This window comes from Plecotus auritus (genome assembly GCF_963455305.1).
Source record: "Plecotus auritus genome assembly, chromosome: 2".
NCBI lineage: Eukaryota > Metazoa > Chordata > Mammalia > Chiroptera > Vespertilionidae > Plecotus > Plecotus auritus.
In genome coordinates this window covers 168165775-168186538 of record NC_137771.1, presented here as the reverse complement: position 1 = coordinate 168186538, position 20764 = coordinate 168165775, and the positions used below count along the sequence as shown (strand labels likewise).

Sequence of the window (20764 nt, the reverse complement as noted above, 5' to 3'; positions counted from 1 at the left end):
ACAAAGACACATAACATAAAACAAATGGAGGAAAAAATGATAGACTACCACCAAACTTAAACAGCAGACAAAAACACAAGGGGAAAAGCAAACAGTGGAGATACACAGCAACCAGAAATTTAAAAAAAAAAAAAAAAAAAGATAAGATGGCTGTAATAAGTCTTCATATATTAATAATCACCCTAAATGTAAATGGATTGAATTCACCAATCAAAAGGCACGTAGTAGTGGGATGTATTAAAAAACAAGATGTAACTACATACTGTCTTTAAAAGACCCATCTCAGTTAAAAATGTTACCAGAGTTAGCTAATTATTGATGGGAAAGGAAGCAAAAGGGCAGACATTGTTGATCACACTCAGCTGGGAAACAAAGGCCTGTTTGTTTCACCAGGAAACTACAGCTTCACACCCTAGGGAATCACAGCATTGTCCCTCTAAGGAGATTAACACCCTTCCCAGCTCAGCTACTGGATTATGTGTGTGGGGTAGAGGGAAGATAAGGACATGTGCAGGGGGAGGTGCTGGACTATAGAGGCCTGTCAGTCAGACAAAAGATCATTGGCTAGGAGGGTGGAGCCAATGCAAGCCTGGGAAACTGGTCATTTTGAAAATACTTCTGGTTCCTCTCAAGCCTGAGATTACATAATCCCAGGAGACAAATCTCTCTCCTGTTGGGGCACAAAACTAACCTTAATAAATTTAAGAAGATTAAAATAATTGCAAGCACATTTTCTCACCACAACAGTTTGAAACAGAAATTAACTACAGGAAGAACCACAACTAAGTGTAAATTAAACAACATACTATTGAACAACTCCTGGGTCAAAGAAGACGTAAAAAAATACATAGAGACAAATGAAAATGAAAACACAATAGAGTATTTTGTGGATATGGCTGAAGCAGTACTAGGATGGAATTTTATAGCATTACAGATGTATGATAAGAAACAAAAAACTCAAACGATCTAACATTTCACCTTAAAGAATTAGACAATTAACAAAGGAAATAATAAAAATTAGAGCAGAATTAAAGAAGAAAAAGACAATAGGAAAATTTAATGAAGCAAACAGCTGGATCTTTGAAAAAATAAAATTGACAAGCCTCTGGCTAGGCTCACTAAGAAAAAAACAGAAGTTACAATATTATGGAATTGGCTCGGTAGAAGGAACAGTTGTACACTCGGAGGTTCAGGAAAGTAAGCCTTTATTCAAAGCCACGCTGCTGGTTTAGGGGACTCAAAGATCCAGATCCTGAACAACTTAGAGTCTAGACCAGCCATGGGCAAACTACGGCCCGCGGGCCGGATCCGGCCCATTCGGCTGTACTATCTGGCCCGTGGAGCCAAAAGAGCGGAGGGTTCTCTTGCTCTCCCCTCCGCTCCTTTACTTTGAATTTATATTAGTTCACACAAACACTCCATCCATGCTTTTGTTCCGGCCCTCTGGTCCAGTTTAAGAACCCATTGTGGCCCTCGAGTCAAAAAGTTTGCCCACCCCTGGCAATGAGATTTTCTCCTTATATATTTCTGAGTTTCTTGTTTCCTAACTACAGCTTCTGTACTGGACTTTCACAGCCCCCCTTGAAGTCAGTTAGAATGGTCAATTTATTTATTTTTTAATTTTTTTTAATTTTAATAAATCTTTATTCAGATTATTACAATTGTTTCTCCTTTTTCCCCCCATAGCTCCCCTCCACCCAGTTCCCATCCCACCTTCTGCCCTTACCTCCCCCCCACTGTCCTCATCCATAGGTGTATGATTTTTGTCCAGTCTCTTCATGAACCCCCCATACCCCTTTCCCCCTGAGAATTATCAGTCCACTCCCTTTCTATGCCCCTGATTCTATTATATTCACCAGATTATTCTGTTCCTCAGGTTTTTAATTCACTTGATTTTTAGGTTCACTTGTTGAGAGATATGTATTTGTTGTTCATAATTTTTATCTTTACTTTTTTCTTCTTCCTCTTCTTTAAGAATACCTTTCAGCATTTCATATAATACTGGTTTGGTGGTGATGAACTCCTTCAGCTTTTTCTTATCTGTGAAGCTCTTTATCTGCCCTTCAATTCTGAATGATAGCTTTGCTGGGTAGAGTAATCTTGGTTGTAGGTTCTTGCTATTCATCACATTGAAAACTTCTTGCCACTCCCGTCTGGCCTGCATAGTTTCTGTTGAGAAATCAGCTGACAGTCGTATGGGTGCTCCCTTGTAGGTAACTAACTGTTTTTCTCTTGCTGCTTTTAATATTCTCTCTTTGTCTTTTGCTCTTGGCATTTTAATTATGATGTGTCTTGGTGTGGTCCTCTTTGGATTCCTTTTGTTTGGGGTTCTGTGCACTTCCTGGACTTGTAAGTCTATTTCTTTCACCAGGTGGGGGAAGTTTTCTGTCATTATTTCTTCAAATAGGTTTTCAGTATCTTGCTCTCTCTCTTCTTCTGGCACCCCCATAATTCTGATGTTGGTACGCTTGAAGTTGTCCCAGAGTCTTCTTACACTATCTTCAACTTTTTGGATTTTTTTTTTTTGCTTTTTGCTTTTTTGGTTGAGTGTTTTTTGCTTCTTTGTATTTCAATTCTTTGACTTGATTTTTGTGTTCCTCTTGTCTATTTTTGGGTCTCTGTATAATATTTTTTTATTTCAGTCAGTGTATGTTTAATTTCTAGTTGGTCCTTTTTCATATCTTCGAGGGTCTCGTTATATTTATCGGCCTTTTCTAGGATATTCTTAAAAAGCCTTATAACCGTGGTTTTGAATTCTATATCCAGTCGTTTGTTTTCCTCCATTTCTTTCGTTTGTGATCTGATTCTTTGATGCCGCATTTTCATTGCTTCCCTGAGTTGGTAAGGTAGATTTGTGTGCTAGGTTTCCAATATGGCCCAGTGGGTCTGCCTCCCCAGTTAACCTGAGGTGGACACTCTTGGTACACCCCTTTGTGGACTGTGTGTACAGCTTTGTTGTAATTAAGTCTTTATTGTTGTTGGTATCACTGGGAAGAATTGACCTCCAGGCCAGTTGGCTGTAAGGATCAGCTGTGTCTATGCTGGGAGAAGTTCGGTGCTGGAGACAGCCTTATAGGATTAGACTTGCCAAATTGCATTAGCCTATGTGCTCAGCTTGGATGGGGTGGAGTCTCAGTCTTGGCTTTGCGCACACGTGTGCGCCTTCAGACCTCTGCCTTCCCGGCTTCCGAGTCTCCGCCCGAGAGTCCAGACTCCCCCCACAAGAGCGTGGGTCCCCAGGGGCTCGCCTGGAACTGGGATTCACTGCAGTCAGAACTGGGGCTCAGTGCAGTCAGGAGCCTCTGACTCCCTTTTACTAGGGAAAATCTGTGGCAACCTCCGCAGCCTTTGTGCGCACTGGCACGCGCGCGCCTTCAGACCTCCGCCTTCCCTGGCTCCTGAGTCTCCACCCGAGAGTCCAGACTCCCCCCACAAGAGCGTGGGTCCCCAGGGGCTCGCCTGGAACTGGGGTTCAGTGCAGTCAGAACTGGGGCCCAGTGCAGTCAGGAGCCTCCGACTCCCTTCCACTAGGGAAAGCCTGTGGCAACCTCCGCAGCCTTTGTGCGCACTGGCACGCGCGCGCTTTCAGTCCTCCGCCTTCCCCGGCTCCTGAGTCTCCGCCCGAGAGTCCAGACTCCCCCCACAAGAGCGTGGGTCCCCAGGGGCTCGCCCGGAACTGGGGTTCAGTGCAGTCAGAACTGGGGTTCAGTGCGGTCGGGGGCTTCCTTCCCCCTTCCGCCAGAGAAAGTCAGCCAGGCTCTCAGCCGCCCTTCCTCTCTGCACGCACAAAGACCCTTTGCCGTACCTCCAATTCTCTGTGGGCTTTTCTCTTTCCTTCTAGTTGTAGAATTTTCACTCAGCCAGCTTTCCTGTGGTTCTGGATGGTGTCCGTTCTGTCTTTTAGTTGTAGTTTTGAAATTGTTGTGCGAGGCAGCAGTTTAGGTGTTTACCTATGCCGCCATCTTGGTTTCTCTAGAATGGTCAATTTAGATTGTATCTAATGTCCATCCTGAATGGTGCCAGTGACCTCCCTCTAGTTAAGCTGTTACATCCTTGGTTTATGGCTCTTGTAAATTGGAAGTATTTAAGTAAATATGTCCTGCAAGACCAGATAATTAAGGATGGGACAGTGACTTCATTATATCAGGAATGTGCATTAGGGATACTGATTACTTGGTACAGAGTCCGGCTGCTAGTCTCCTACATTCTTTCACAAATGGAGATAATTATTGGTTAGCAAGAGTGTGTAGTAGAAAGCAGGTTACTGGAACAAATTCAGATTGCTATCCCCCAAAAAATGTCTTGTGCTCCCCATCAACAACAGATACCACAGAAATACAAATAAATATACAACAATAGTATGATAGGCTGAATTCTATAACCTAGGAGAAATTAACAAATTGTTAGAAATTTATAATCTTACTAGACTGAACCATGAAGGACTGGAAAACTTAAATGGACTGATAAATAGTAAGAAAATTGAAACAGTAATAAAACCTCCATGTTAGGTCTGGTCAAATATTTGAATAGTTACCCTCCTCCACTCAGAACTGACCTTTAGACCAGCAGTCGCCAACTGGTGGTCCACGGACCACTGGTGGTCTGTGAGGTCTGAAAGGTTGGTGACCACTGCTTTAGACCAGGGGTCCTCAAACTACAGCCCGCGGGCCACATGCGGCCCACCGAGGACATTTTCCGGCCTGCCGAGTGCCGCTGCCTGTCCTGCTTAGCAGCCGACTCGTCCCTGGCCCGCAGTGTGCATAGGAATTTGTTCATAGTTTTTTTTTTAAACTATAGTCTGGCCCTCCAACTGTCTGAGGGACAGTGAACTGGCCCCCTGTTTAAAAAGTTTGAGGACCCCTGCTTTAGACCATTTCACAATCAACATTCCCTTTCCCGTAGACCACATTCCACTTGCTAAGACCATTATCCTTCCCCTCAGAACTTCCCAGGATCTGGACCTGTCCAAAGAATTCTCTGCCCAGAAAAAGCCCACCTAGAGTCCTTTAAAATTTCTGACTCCCTGTCCCTGAGTGTTGGCATCATTTTGGGGCTCAGCCCAGATGACCTAATCTATCCTAATATATAAAAGAGCTAGGTGCCGTCACGACTGAATGCACGACCGCCGCCCCCCACTCCCCACCTCTGAGCCATTTGCCATGAGGGCGGGGTGGCGGTGGGCGGGACTGGGTACTGTTAAGCGGCAGCAGCAGCAGCGAGTTTCGTGTAGCAGTTGTGGGGTGGGGGAGTTTCACGGAGCAGTCGCGGGGTGAGGGGAGCCTCGCGGAGCAGTGGCGGGGCGGGGGCAGTTTTGTGGAGCATCCAGCAGTGAGCTTCATGGGGTGGCAGCAGGCTTCTCGGAGCAGTCAAGGGGTGAGAGGAGCCTCTCAGAGCAGCTGCGGGGCGGGGACAATTTTGCGAAGCAGTCGAGGGGCGGGGGGAGCCTCGTGGAGCAATCGTGGGGCAGGGGGAGTTTCGTGGAGCAGTCGAGGGGTCGTGAGCATTGCGGATTGTTCCAGGTTGGGGAGCTTCATGTAGCATCGCAGGGCAGCAGAGGCCAACAATGGAGGCCAGGCTAGGCCTAGGGACCCTAACTGTGCACGATTTCATGTGCACTGGGTCTCTAGTGTGTATATAAAAGGCTAATATGCTAAGTGTCTGACTGTCCGACCGGTCGCTATGACATGCACTGACCTCCAGGGGGCAGACGCTCAAAACAGGAGCTGCTGTGATGTGCACTGGCCATTTACAGAGCAACGGCACTGCAAACTTGGCACCGAGAAAGCAACACTCAGACTCAGCTTCCCCCAAGTGGGACACAGGCCCCGTCACCACACTGAAGCGACAGTCCACCAAATTGCAGCCAATGCTGCCAAGAACCCATGGTGCAAAATGCAGCCCACAGCCCAGCCCAGCACGGAAACAGTGGCTGTGGGCACCGGGTACTGATGTCACATAGCAACGCCCGGCTTCCTCTCCCTGGTGACTAGCCTCCTTGGAGTTTCTTCAGCCTAGAAACATGACTTGCTTTATAGCCAGGTGCAAACATTTTACACTGTAACCAAATATCTGTGAAGCGTTTTTCCATGCCTTATCTCATTTGATCCTCACAGAAGTCCTGGAGTAGGTAGATAGGAAACTCGATGGAATCTTATTTTCGTTTCATTAGCCAGAAAACAGAGATTTAGAAAGCTTAGAAACTTGACCCAACTGAAAAGAAGAAATGGTGGACCTTGAAAATGACTTCAGGTTTTCTCACTGTGCAGAATATAGTCAAACACTGCTGCAGTTAAATATTTTACCCTTTGTTCTCCCTGCGTGATCTACAATAATCTGCTTTGTATTGATATTTACTGCTGTGTTGCTGACAGTTACCTGAAAGAGAAGTTGGGGTGCTTCAATGGGCTGGAAAAAGTTTAGCTAAATCAGAAAGCAGGTCTAATTAAGCAAGTTTATCTATGTATATAAAGTTCTCGCTGGTGCCAATCGCACGCATGTGTTTCAATCTGTCATTGTCGATCGTAAATTTGGTTGACACTTCTATTATAGAGAAAGGGCAAATAGTGCTACTAAAATATTTCTTCTAATTTCCTTTCAATGTGCATGAATCTGGGCACCGAGCCACTAGTAAATTTATAATCCCTTACCACTTTGGCCTCATGTGTTCCTCCTTCAACGACTCTAATACTCCATAAAAACAAAAGTCCAGGACCAAATGGCTTCACTGGTGAATTCCATCAAATAGTCAAAGAAGAGGGAATACTTCCTAACTCATTTTAGGAGGCCAACATTACCCAAACTAGATACCAAAACTAGACGAAGACCACAAAATATACCAGATGTACTGGTTAATAATTTTGATTTTTGAAATCAAAAGAAAACATGATAATTTCAAGAGAAACATCAAAAGGGCTTTATTCAAAGTAATGTCCATAGCTAGCTACACATTTCTCCCATCTTTCAGGTAATTTGTGGATATCGTCCCAACAGAACTTTTCTTGTTTTGAGGCAAATCTCAATTTTCAGAGACAAAATTTTCCACTTCTTCGTACGTTTTGAAGTGCTGCACAGAAAGTGTGTGTGCTATCGATCGGAAAAAGTGATAATCTGAAGGAGCAAGGTCTGGTGAATATGGCGGGTGGGTTAATACTTCCCAGGCAAGACCTTTTAATGTGTCTTTAACTGGTTTTAAAGTGTGTGATGGTGTGTTATCATGAAGCAAAATTACATTGCCGTGTCTTCTGGCCCATTCTGGCCATTTTACAATCAAAGCGTGGTTCAAATTAATTATTTGTTGTCGGTAGGTAGTGATCAGTATTAACGGTTTCACCTGGTTATAGAAGCTCATAATACACCACACCTTCCTGATCCCACCAAACGCAGAGCATTGTCTTCTTTCTGAAGCAATTTGGCCTTGCAGTCGATGTTGATGGTTGACCTGGATCAACCCATAATTTTGTGCATTTGGGATTCTCAAAATAAATCCACTTTTCATCGCCAGTCACAATTCCATGCAAAAAAGACTTTCTTTCGTGCCATTGAAGCAACATTTTACTGATGACTTTTTGGTTTTCCATTTGTCTTTCATTCAGTTGATGTGGCACCCATTTTCCTTCCTTTAAAATCTTTCCCATTGCTTGTAAATGGTCAGAAACTGCTCGTTGAGCAATGTTTAATCATTCTGCAAGTTGTTTTTGAGTTTGACATGCATCTTCATCCAATAATGCTTGTAATTGTTGGTCTTCAAACTTTTTTGGTTGACCAGGATGTTCTTTTGTCTTTCACATCGAAATCATTACTTTTAAAGCGTTTAAACCAGTGATCACAGTATCTTGAGATGGAGCATGTTCACCATAAGCTTCCCAAAGTATACAATAACTTTAAGCAGGACTTTTCTTCAAAATAATGAATTAAAACTTCCTGCAAATGCTCTTTTTTTGAACACGAAATTCGACATTTTTAAGCGTAAAAATATATATGATGTTAACACCTTCAGAAAATTTGACATATGAAGTTTTGAAGCTTGCTGTCAATACAACAAAATACCATACATATCAAATCACATATATATCAACATATGTGTAACTCCATCTATTGAAAAAAATCCACATTATTAACCGGTACACCTGGTAACTCTGGTAAACATATAGCACCCAATACAGGAGCACCCAAATACATAAAAAAACTTTTGGAGGCTATCAAGGGAGAGATTGACAGCAATACAGTCATAGTAGGGGACTATAATACCCCACTAACACCACTGTATAAATCCTCTAAAGAAAAAATCTGCAAAGAAGCATCAATCCTAAATGACTCACTAGATAAGATGGAATTAATTGACATCTTCAGAACATTTCACCCCAAAGCCACAGAATATACATTCTTCTCAAGTGCAATGAGTCATATTCAAAGAGATATCACATATTGGGACAAGGCAAAGTCTCTTCAAATTCAGGAAGATAGAAATCATATCAAGGATCTTCTCAGATCACAATGGCATAAAATTAGAAATCAACTACAAAAACAATTAAAAAAATGAAACACCTGGAGGCTAAATAGCATGCCACTAAACAATGATTGGGTTACCAAAGAGATCAAAGAAGAAATAAAAAGCATCATGGCAACAAATGACAATGAAAACACAACAATCCAAAATCTATAGGACACAATAAAAGCAGTCTTGAGAGGGAAGTTCATAGCTCTACAGGCCTACCTCAAAAAAAACAAGAAAAAATGGTAATAAATTATCTAACCCTACAACTCAAAGTGTTAGAAAGAGAGCAACAAAAAAAGCCCAGCGTAAGCAGAAGGAGGGAAATAATAAAGATCAGAACAGAAATAAACGACATAAGAGAACAACAAAAAAAAAGAACAATACAAAAGATCAACAAAACCAAGAGCTGGTTCTTTGAAAGGATAAAAAAGATTGATGAACCTCTAGCCAGGCTCACCAAGAAGCAAAGAGAGAGGATCCAAATAAACAAAATCAGAAATGAAAGAGGTGAAGTAACAACAGATCCCACAGAAATACAAGGGATTATGAAAAAATACTATGAACAACTCTATTCCATCAAAATGCACAACCTATGCCCTAACTGGTTTGGCTCAGTGGATAGAGCGTCGGCCTGTGGACTCAAGGGTCCCAGGTTCGATTCCGGTCAAGGGCATGTACCTTGGTTGCGGGCACATACCCACCCAGTGGGGAGTGTGCAGGAGGCAGCTGATGGATGTTTCTCTCTCATCGATGTTTCTAACTCTCTATCCCTCTCTCTTCCTCTCTGAAAAAAAAAAAAAAAAAAGCAAAATGCACAACCTAGACGAAATGGACATATTCTTAGAAAAATACAATCTCCCAAAAATCAATCAGGAAGAATCAAAAAACCTGAATAGGCCGATAACTACCAAAGAAATTGAAGCAGTGATCAAAAATCTTCCAGAAAACAAAAGCCCTGGTCCAGACGGCTTTACAGGGAAGTTCTACCAAGCATTCAAAGAAGAACTAAAACCTATCTTCCTCAGACTATTCCAAAAAATTCAAGAGGAAGGCACACTTCCAAGCTTTTTCTATAAAGCTGGCATGCCCTAATTCCAAAACCAGATAAAGACACCACAAAGAAAGAGAACTACAGGCCAATATCCTTGATGAACATAGATGCTAAAATCCTCAAAAAATTCTAGCAAATCGGATTCAGCATTACATTAGAAAGATCATACACCATGACCAAGTGGGATTTATTCCAGGGATGCAAGGATGGTATAATTACCGCAATCAATAAACGTGATAAATCACATAAAAAAATTGAGACAAAAATTGAGAGACAAAAATCACATAATCATATCACTCAATGCAGAAAAAGCATTTGACAGAATCCAACAGCCTTTCATTTATATATTTGAATAGTTACCCTCAAATCAATATATATTGATTTTAGAGAAGAAAGAGGGAGAGATAGATAGAAACATCTATGATGAGAGAGAGTCATTGATCAGCTGCTTCCTACACATCCCCTACTGGGGATCAAGCCTGTAACCCAGGCATGTGCCCTTGACTGGTACTAACCCTGGGGCCCTTCAGTCTGGAGGCTGATGCTCTATCCACTGAGCCAAACCAGCTAGGGCCCAACATCCTTTCTAATAAAAACTCTCAGCAAAGTGGGGATAGAGGGATTATACCTCAACATAATAAAAGCTTTATATGACAAACCTACAGCCAACATCATACTCAATGGGCAAAAACGAAACTCATTTCCCCTAAGAACGGGAAAAAGACAGGGATGCCCACTTTTACCACTCCTGTTCGATATAGTACTGAAAGTGCTAAACATAGTGATCAGACAAGACGAAGAAATAAAAGGCATCCAAATTGGAAAAGAAGAAGTAAAACTGTCCTTATTTGCAGATGACATGATACTATACATAGAAAACCGCAAAGACTTCATCAAAAAACTACTAGACCTAATAAATGAATTCGGCAATGTAGCAGGATACAAAATTAACACAAAGAAATCTATGGCCTTTTTATACACCAATAATGAACTCACAGAAAGAGCAATGAAAAAAAACAATCCCATTTACCATTGCACCAAAAAAATTAAGATACCTAAGAATAAACTTAACTAAAGAGGTAAAAGACCTGTACTCGGAAAACTACAGGACATTGAAAAAAGAGATAGAGGAAGACATAAACAAATGGAAGAACATACCATGTTTATGGATTGGTAGACTCAACATCATTAAAATGTCCTACTACCCAAAGCAATCTACAGATTCAATGCAATCCCCATTTAAAAACCAATGGCATATTTCAAAGATCTAGAACAAACTCTCCAAAAATTCATCCGGAATAAAAAAAGACCCTGAATAGCCACAGCAATCCTGAGAAAGAAGAACAAAGTTGGAGGGATCACAATACTAGATATCAAGCTATATTATCAAGCCACAGTTCTCAAAACTGCCTGGTATTGGCATAAGAACAGACATATAGACCAATGGAATAGAACAGAGAACCCAGAAATTGACCCAAGCCATTATGCTCAATTAATATTTGACAAAGGAGGCAAGAGCATACAATGGAGTCAAGGCAGTCTCTTCAATAAATGGTGCTGGGGAATTTGGTCAGATACATGCAAAAAAATGAATCTAGATCATCAATTTACACCATACACAAAAACAAACTCAAAATGGCTAAAGGACTTAAATGTAAGATGGGAAACCATAAAAATCCTACAAGACTCCATAGGCAGCAAAATAACAGACATATATCATAGCAATATTTTTACTGACACAGCTCCTAGGGCAATGGAGACTAAGGAGAAAATAAACAAATGGGACTACATCAAAATATAAAGATTCTGCACAGCAAAAGAAACCATCAACAAAACAACAAGAAAGCCCACTGCATGGGAGAACATATTTGCCAAAGCTATTTCAAATAAGGGTTTAATCTCCAAAATGTAAAGGGGACTCATACAACTTAACAAAAGGAAGATTAACAATCTAATAAAAAAATGGACAAAGGACCTAAATAGACACTTTGTGAAAGAGGACATACAGAAGGCCAAAAGATATATGTAAACATGCTGAAAGTCACTAATCATCCCAGAGATGCAAATCAAAACAACAATGAGATACCATCTCACACCTGTCAGAATGGCAACCATCAACAAATCGACAAACAACAAGTGCTGGCGAGGATGTGGAGAAAAAGGAACACTCCTGTATTGCTGGTGGGAATGCAGACTAGTGCAGCCACTGTGGAGAACAGTATGGAGTTTCCTCCAAAAGTTAAAAATGGAACTCCCATTTGACCCAGTATTCCCACTTCTAGGAATATATCCCAAGAAGCCAGAAACACCAATCAGAAAGGATATAAGCAGCACAATTTACAATAGCTAAGATTTGGAAACAGCCTAAGTGCCCATCAGCAGATGAGTGGATTAAAAAGCTGTGGTACATCTACACAATGGAATACTATGCCGCTATAAAAAAGAAGGAACTTTTACCATCTGCAACAGCATGGATGGAACTGGAGAGCATTATGCTAAGTGAAATAAGCCAGTTGGAGAAAGAGAAATATCTCATGATCTCACTCATATGTGGGATATAATGATCAACATAATTTGATGAACAAGAATAGATCCAGAGACAAATGGAAGGGGGGTGTGTAGAGAGCAACCAAAGGACTTGTATGAATGCATATTAGCATAACCAATGGACACAGACACTGGGGTGGTGGGAATGGCTGGTGGTGGGGTCAATCGGGGAAAAGGGAGACATATGTATAACTTTAGACAATATATAAATAAAATTAAATTAAATTAAAATAAAAAAACACAAGGAGAAAAACAATAAAATATACACACAAAGCCAAGAGAAAGAAGTATACAAAGTATAAGTGTAACAACATCCTAACAACTTGCTAACAACATTAAAAATGAAAATACTACCACAAATTTGACATCACAAACAAATAATCATAGTTTATATTTAAACTAGAGGCCCAGTGCACGAATTTGTGCACAGGTGGGATCCGGCTGGCCCACACCAATAGGGGCCCATTGGGCTGGGCGGGTGGGGGGGTGGGCGGTTGGCCAGCTGGCCCCGCCCCTGATCAGGGTGTTGGGGGTTGATTGGGGGCTGGACTGGCCAGGCCGAACAGGGTCCGGATCATGCTGGTTGGCTGCCGCAGTGCGCTTCATAGCCACTGGTCATTCTGGTCATTCTGGTGGTTCTGCCGTTCCAGTTGCTGGGCGTTTATATATATAAAGACTGGAGGCCCTCTGCATGAAATTCATGAACTCGGGGCAGGGTGGGGGGCAGTGTCTCAGCCAGGCCTGTGCCCTCCCGCAGTTCTGGAGCCCTTGGGGGATGTCTGACTATGGAAGTGGGCCTAAACCATTAGTCGTACATCGTTAGCGCTGCCACGGAAGTGGGAGAGGCTCTTGCCACCACTTCTGTGCTCACCAGTTGTGAGCCTGGCTTCTGGCTGAGTGGTGCTTCCCTGTGGGAGCGCACTGGCCACCAGGAGCAGCTCCTGCATTAAGTGTATGCCCTCTTGTGGTCAGTGTGTGTCATAGTGACTGGTCGTCCCACTGTTCTGTCAACTTGCATATCAGCCTTTTATTATATAGGATTATTATTTTTCTTATACCATGTTTTATCTAATAAAAATCCAAGTAAGGGCTTTCTTTCCATATTTAGAACTTCACTTAAGTATTTTAAAGGAAATATCTAAATATATCAAACATATTAGATAAATAGTACAAATTAGAAAGAATGTTTAGCTACTCACATTCCATATGCTGAACTTACAGCAAGACTAGTAATCTGTTGGGGGGGTTCACCATCCACCCACACCAACTGAATAACAAGTTCTGCTTGATAACCTGGTGGCATCCGCACTGGCCGTGTCTTCACACTAGAAAAAAAAAAAAAAAAAAAGAGAAAAATGTAGTTCTATCAATACAGTTTAAATAAGTATGTTCATGCTTATCTTCATAATTTACATAGAATATTCCTACAGAAATATACAATACCAGGCATTAAGGGTAGTATGCAGCTGGACAATGTCTTCTAGCTTTCTCAAAATATAAGCCACCTGTGACTGCTTAGTTTTTTCTTTAACATGTTAAGCACCCAGCCTGTTTTGTCTTCCAGATGGAAAGTATAGTGTCAGTCACTGGTGACTGACTGGGCACTTAACGTGTTAAGTAGCTGTTCAATCAGTCAGGTCTGCAACTTCAACTGGTCTTTATCACTTCCTTTTTTTCTTCTGAGAATAGTATTTTAAATTATTTTATTATTTACTAGAGGCCTGGTGCATGAAATTCATGCACTCTGGGGGGTCCCTCAGCCCAGCCTGCACCCTCTCGCAGTAACTATCCTAGTTACAGTTGACAAATAAAAATATTGGATATCCATTAAAGCCTGAATTTCAAATAAACAATAAATAGGTTTTGCTTTTTTTTTTTTTTTAAACAGTTTTTTTGTTTGTTTCTTTTTTTTTTAAATATATTTTATTGATTTTTTACAGAGAGGAAGGGAGAGGGATAGAGAGCTAGAAACATCGATGAGAGAGAAACATCGATCAGCTGCCTCCTGCACACCTCCCACCGGGGATGTGCCCGCAACCAAGGTACATGCCCTTGACCGGAATCGAACCCGGGACCTTTCAGTCCGCAGGCTGACGCTCTATCCACTGAGCCAAACCGGTTTCGGCACTTTTTTTTTTTTTTTACTGTATGTATGTCCCATGCAATATTTGAGATATATTGAAACAAAAAAATGGTCACTGTTTATCTGAAATTCAGATTTAAATGGGCATTCTGTATTTTTTTATGGCTAAATCTGCAAGCCCTCAACATTAAGACTAGTTAGGTACAAACATCCTTCTTACTGGTCTCCTGACTTCTACTCTTTTCTTCCAACTCAAAATTGATTTTCAACATAGCCATCAAAGTGATTAATTTAAAAGTTACATCTGATCATGTCACTTCTCTCTTCAAAACCCTATGATTCCCCACTTTATAAGAATAAAAGCCAATCCCATTACAGTGGCTCCCTGTTGACTATCTGATGTTATCTCCTACTGCCCTCTCCACTAACATTGTTCCCTTTGTTCTAGCTGCACTGGCCTTATATGCCAGGCACTTTAAGGCCATTGCTCTAGCTGTTCCTTTTGCCTGGAACACTCTTCCACCTTGTCTTCTTCAGCCAATTCTCTCATCTACTTTTCATTTAAATCTCATCCTCTTAGTGAGAGGCCTAGGATGGCTACTCATTTTACACATTAGAAAGCACAAAGGCAAAAAATTTTAAAAATCATTAATTGCACAAATATGTGTATAGTGATAAGAACTGTAATGTTGTTAAAAATGAAGTGTTGTTTGTTGAAATGCTTATTTGTCAGCTAATGTATATGGTAATCTAATCCACCAAAGGAAAAGTGATTTAGGGATGGATGCCAACATATAATTTATCATAGACTAGAGGCCTGCTGCATGAAATTCGTGCAAGGGTAGGGTCCCTAGGCCTGGCCTGCGATCAGGGCCGATTGGGGCCTTCCTTCCCCTGGCTGCTGGCTGCTGGCCGGGGCCTTCCTTCATTACGTGCTGCCCCCTGGTGGTCAACGCACATCATAGTGAGTGGTCAAACTCCCAGTTGGTCAAAATCCCAAGGGGACAATTTGCATATTAGCCTTTTATTATATAGGATTATATGCAACTAAAAAACCACGTGTAATATAATGTGATTCATGGAACAGTATTCTTAGATCAGTTCTGCTGCTTGGTTCCTAGGACCTTATATACATCAGGACTACACTGATTTTTTCACTTTGGTTCTCTTGATTATCCTCAAAACTGTATTACTTCAAGTCAACATTAAATTTTTATTATCCTTCAATACTGTTAATGCTTACATCATCTCTACTACCAAATTTTTGTTTTCTTCAGTTTTTTCTCTTATCCCTACCTTAATTTTTTAAAATTTTATATAAAAATATTTAGATCATTGGAAGACCCACACCTAATGATGGGTCTTGTTAATAAACAAATCAGTCTACATTGCTTTCTTGAGCTTTGTTGAGATTTTTTTTCTCTTTTTTGGATTTCATTTTAATAGAAAATGAAAAAAAAATCAATGAAATGAAGCAAAGTGCTATGAAGGGAAAACTGAATATATAATAACATTATGAATGTTTTCCATTTGCTAAAATTTTATGATGATGTTTCCTCTGTGTAGATTTTTTCCTCCAGTAATTCCTGGTTTATATTTCCTTTTTGTACTTCACAAGAAAAAATTTTTGTGGAAAAACAATAATTACAAAAGTATAGCAACTTCTAATTGTGTGGTAAACTGATTTTGCTTCTGAAATCTTATCTTTAAATTTTCCATAAGTATTTTTATAAGAAACTAGTGCCCCGACGCATGGGTTCATGCACATTGAAAGGTAATTAATTAGAAGGTGGCTGTGGGGCAGGAGTGGGCAAGATGAGCCGGACACGCCCTGGATTTAACCTCCCTCAGTGCCTCGCTGGCTGGCTGCACCTGGGGTGGCATCTGCGGAGTGAGCAGGGTCCCTCCTGCAGGTGGGGCCCCTCAGCCTGGCCTGCAGGGATCGGGCCAAAACCAGCTCTCCGACATCCCCCAAGGAGTCCCGGATTGCGAGAGGACGGTTCTTGGGTGACGAACCGCAGAATCGGGCTCCCTCTTCTCTGGTTCCAGGTGCATCACCAGAGAACCGCAGCTGCCAAGTCACCACAGCTCGGCAGTTCCTGTGTTGAGCATCTGCCCCCTCGTTGTTAGTACACATCATAGCTACAGGTCGGAGCGTCTGCCCTCTGGTGGTCATTGCGCGGCACAGTTACCAGTTGGAAGGTCAGTCACTTATGCTTTTATATATATAGATGAGGAAGCTAGTTCTCTAAAGTTCCTTTAGTAGCAGATTCGGGTATCTTCATATGATGCTTAAAGAAACTTTGCTTAGGCTCAATTCTCCAACTAGCTAGTACAGAAAACATTTGGTTTAATGAAGAAGCAGTGAGTAGTAATTTAAGGAAAAGCAATTAAGATAAATATTTCTATGGGCTTGACTAAGTCTTCTTTGATTATGACACTAAACTTTGTTTAGATATACTGAGAAAACATAGTTTACTACCAAATAGCATCAGTTAAAAAAGAGAAAGACATACAGTATTCTACCAATCACAAGAGATAAATCTTTTTTCTAACACAGTATTCTTATAGTAGGTAGTAAACTTGGTTTCTTTCCCTTCCTGTGGCATACTTTTCAGGGCCATGTTTGTGCCCTGACAAAAGTTTTCCCATTCTATCAAAACCATGTTTTCTTTAGGGTCCTTCTGGGAAGGAAATATATGAACTAGTAAGTGAAGGATGAAAATACTATGTCCTCTTCAGGGATATTAAAGACAAGACCAGAGTATCCTATGGAGACTGTAGATCACTTGACAACAACTTAATAGGAGAGAAGAATGATTTTATTTGGCACAGTTTTAAAGAATTATATGATTCATATGTAAAATTGTTTTAAAATTTGGTAGCAACTCTTACTTGAGACATGGGATACTGTCCTTTGTTACTCCTTCACTAGCCACAGTGTTAGTGCTCCCGGAAAGACTCCTTGAAGAAGGAAGCTGAGATGAAAGATCTGGAAATGGAGGACTTGTTTCTGGTTCCGGGGTAATAATATCTTCAACATCATACTGAAGTCGTACCTCTAATGACTTTTAAAAAACCAAGTTTAAATTAATTTAAGTCATGATAATAAATAATCACATTAAAATAGCTTATAATTTTTGGTAAGCATTCATTATTTTTTTTCTGATTGATAAGTTTAATTTCAATTTATAGTAAAGCTGAGATATTCCAAACTGAATTAAACAGTGAATTATATGAAATAAATGGCATCCACAAAAAATTTAAAATACTTTTTAATTCTTCAGAATTGTAAGAAAAATGCATGAGTGGAGATACATTTTTATGTAATAAATATTCCTTAAGATAAAGTTTAAATTACAATTCTCTATATGATCAAATAAATGTAAAAATTCATGTTTACGCCAGAGGAAAAGATTAAAATGGATGTGTGTATGTGTGTGTTTACAAATTGTTATTTGTACAAGGCTTTTTACTTTTAAAAAAGCTTCAATTTTTATTTTAATTCAATAAAAATTTTCCAAAATAAATTCCATTTTTCTATTTGTTTGTTTCATTAGCTTTGCTCTTCCTTATTTAACTTCATTAGCATGGTCAGAGTTGCTTAATGAAAATCATGATAATTTATATTAAAATAAAAAACGTGATCCAAAAACCTTTTTTTAAAATTAAAAATGTTTTAAAATTAAGTACTTTATTATTGCATTTAATGCCTTATTAAAATTGATTTTATAACAAACATTTCTTTACCATATAAAAATCAGCATTTTTGAGAATGAAAATAACTGTTTACACAAATGTCATTATGGCATGGTGAATATAGCAAAATGATTGTCATAATTATCTTAAAACTATAAAAAACCTCTAGTGACAATAACAATAGTTAAAATTACTGGGTGCTTATTACACTTAGACACTATGTTAATGACTTTATATAATCATCCCAAGAACCCTCTAAAACTGGCATTTCTATTTCTAGTTTATTGTTACCTTCCATCTTATTTACACAGGAAATTATATAGGTGATGAATTTAAGTCTTACCCAGAACTATGACTGAGTCTTGTGACTTGCTCAGTCACAAAGGTTCACTGGTAAAGCCAGACTTAAAACCTAGGCTTATAAGATTCCAAACTCTGGGATTTTAACTAATATACTTTAAAAGGGTAATACTTTAGTTAAGGTAAAAAGAGTTATATATATGCCTTTAGTAGATAATCTTTAATAGGCCTTTAGTAAATCTTTATTTTCTGATAAAAGGGTAAGTGCAGTGAAGGCCCATTATCTATAGGTGCCTTAATTTAGGTTTAATTTATTCCATGAGAACGCCATTATTTTAAATAATTATTTTAAAAATTAAGATTAGGCAAGTCAATCCCATAATTATTTCCACTGTATGAAAATGCTGCTATATAGAAAATCATTAAAAGTAATCTTATTGTAGTTGAGATATAATCATATATGAGACATAATCAATTAAAACTTTTAAAAAATTAAAGGTATAGAATACATTAATTTGACATACATAAAGTCAGTAACAAATCTGCATAAAACCTGTAGGCATAATTCATCCTATTTAATAATACCAAGATTTTATAAAGAATTGTTTTTGTCATTTCAAGCCAAACTTTTAAAATATACTATACAAAAAGAGTAATTAAAAATCCTATGAATTTAATTATTGGCCACATACTGCATTCTTAGTGGCTTAAAACCATACCAATTACTAACCAAAATCTATGATAATTTCTTTCTTTTAATTAAGTGTGAAAGTTAAATTTTCAATGACTTACCACTATTTCTGTTGTAATTTCATGTCTGCTGAATTTATAAATTATTACATATGCAGAGACTCCTGAAACACAAAATATTCTGCTCTCTGGACACCAGTAAATCATCTGAATGGCATATGGATCTTCCTCTACAATTTCACATGTTTGTTTTCCATCTCCTATTTTCTGTTTTTCAAACACTTTTGAAGTTTTTAGCTTGTACAGCATCTGTAGAGTTACTATAAGATATTGAAGCATAATTACCTTCTAATTTAAACTTAACTCTTAAATGTTGTTGAAGTTTTTTTCAATATATTTGTTAAATAACAAAAGTAAAACTCAAATAGATAAAATAAAGTTTTAACTAGTAAGAATTCAATGTCATGCTCTCTTATCAGTACAGTTTAGCTGAAGGGAGACTACAGGGAAAAAATAAGCATGTATTGAACATACACTATATACCAACGAATATGTAGGTCCTTTGTATGCATTGGCTCATGTTATCCTCAGAAAAACGTCCCATTAAGTATTTGTATCCTCATTTATTTGACAAAAATGTCAGAGTTCAGAAAGTTTACAATGGAAATACCAAATCTAATTCTCCTAAGGGAGATCCCCCCTCAATTCTTTTTTACAATTTTTCCCTTTGATGAGAGGCTGGTGCTATTTTTAGAGGTTTTACGCCTCTCAGCAACTCTTTAGACCAGCCTTGGGCAAACTATAGCCCGCAGGCCGGATCCGGCTGTTCTATCCGGTTCTCTTGCTCTCCCCTCCGCTCCTTTACTTTGAATTTATATTAGTTCACACAAACACTCCATCCATGCTTTTGTTCCGGCCCTCCGGTCCAGTTTAAGAACCCATTGTGGCCCTCCAGTCAAAAAGTTTGCCCACCCCTGCTTTAGACACTCCTTCAGATGAGAAACATTGTAATATACCAGCCAGCAATACTGGAAATCCAATAATTTGTAATTATTTTAGAAAGAATCTTTTCTGAATGGCTTAGTGTTAGGAAAGGGTAAGTTATAATTTTAAGAAACTTGGGGTTTGTGAATTTTCAAAAATATTTATTTCGGGAAATATTTTTTTCAATTTTAGACCATGATGATGACTCCCCAGTAAGAAAGATCTAATTCTACAAAGGTTCTCTGAGAAAATTTCTAAAAACCTAGGAGTTCTGCCAAAGGTGTATAATCTGAACCTAATCAGTTGAACCCTAACTGAAGATTTTACAAAATAACTGGCCTGAACTCCTCACAAATGTCTTTTTACACAAAATAAAGACTTGGGAAACATACCAGATTCAAGAAAGCTCAAAAGATATAACTAAATGCCATCATTGATCCTATATTTTCATTTATTATAAAGGATATTATTGGGACAATTGGCAAAAACTGAGTAAGATCTGGAGGTTAGATAACAGTACTGTATAAATGTTAATTTCCTGATTTTAATAACTATAATTATGTAAAAGAATGAGTGTATCTGTAGGAAATACACACTGAAGTATTTAAGGGCATTTAGTGTCAGAGGAGCATTTTATCTTCACCTTACTCTTAAGTGGTTACAAAAAGTTATAAGTCTGTACATATTTATTAGTACATACATATGTGTGTGTAAATATAGAAAGGGGCGAGAGAGAGTAAGGAGTCGGGCGGGGCTGGGGGAGAGCACAAGCATAGGAGAAATGTAGTATTCATTGACATTTTGGAATCAGGATGAAGGCTGTACAACACTTCATACTATTTTTTCTTTTTGCAATTTTTTGGTAAGCCTGAAATTATGTAAAACTAAAATAGTTTTCAAAATAGGAAAGGCGTTA

The 20764-nt window shown here is 39.2% G+C and overlaps 1 protein-coding gene across 1 annotated transcript in view; it reads right to left on the bottom strand.

Moving 5' to 3' along the window:
* The window catches only part of STXBP5L (syntaxin binding protein 5L), a 228629-nt gene that overhangs the window by 94243 nt on the left and 113622 nt on the right, over positions 1–20764 (bottom strand). The window contains 3 exon segments of the mRNA XM_080656813.1: positions 13292–13417; positions 17071–17243; positions 18967–19184. Coding sequence (XP_080512939.1) covers positions 13292–13417; positions 17071–17243; positions 18967–19184 — 517 coding nt within the window.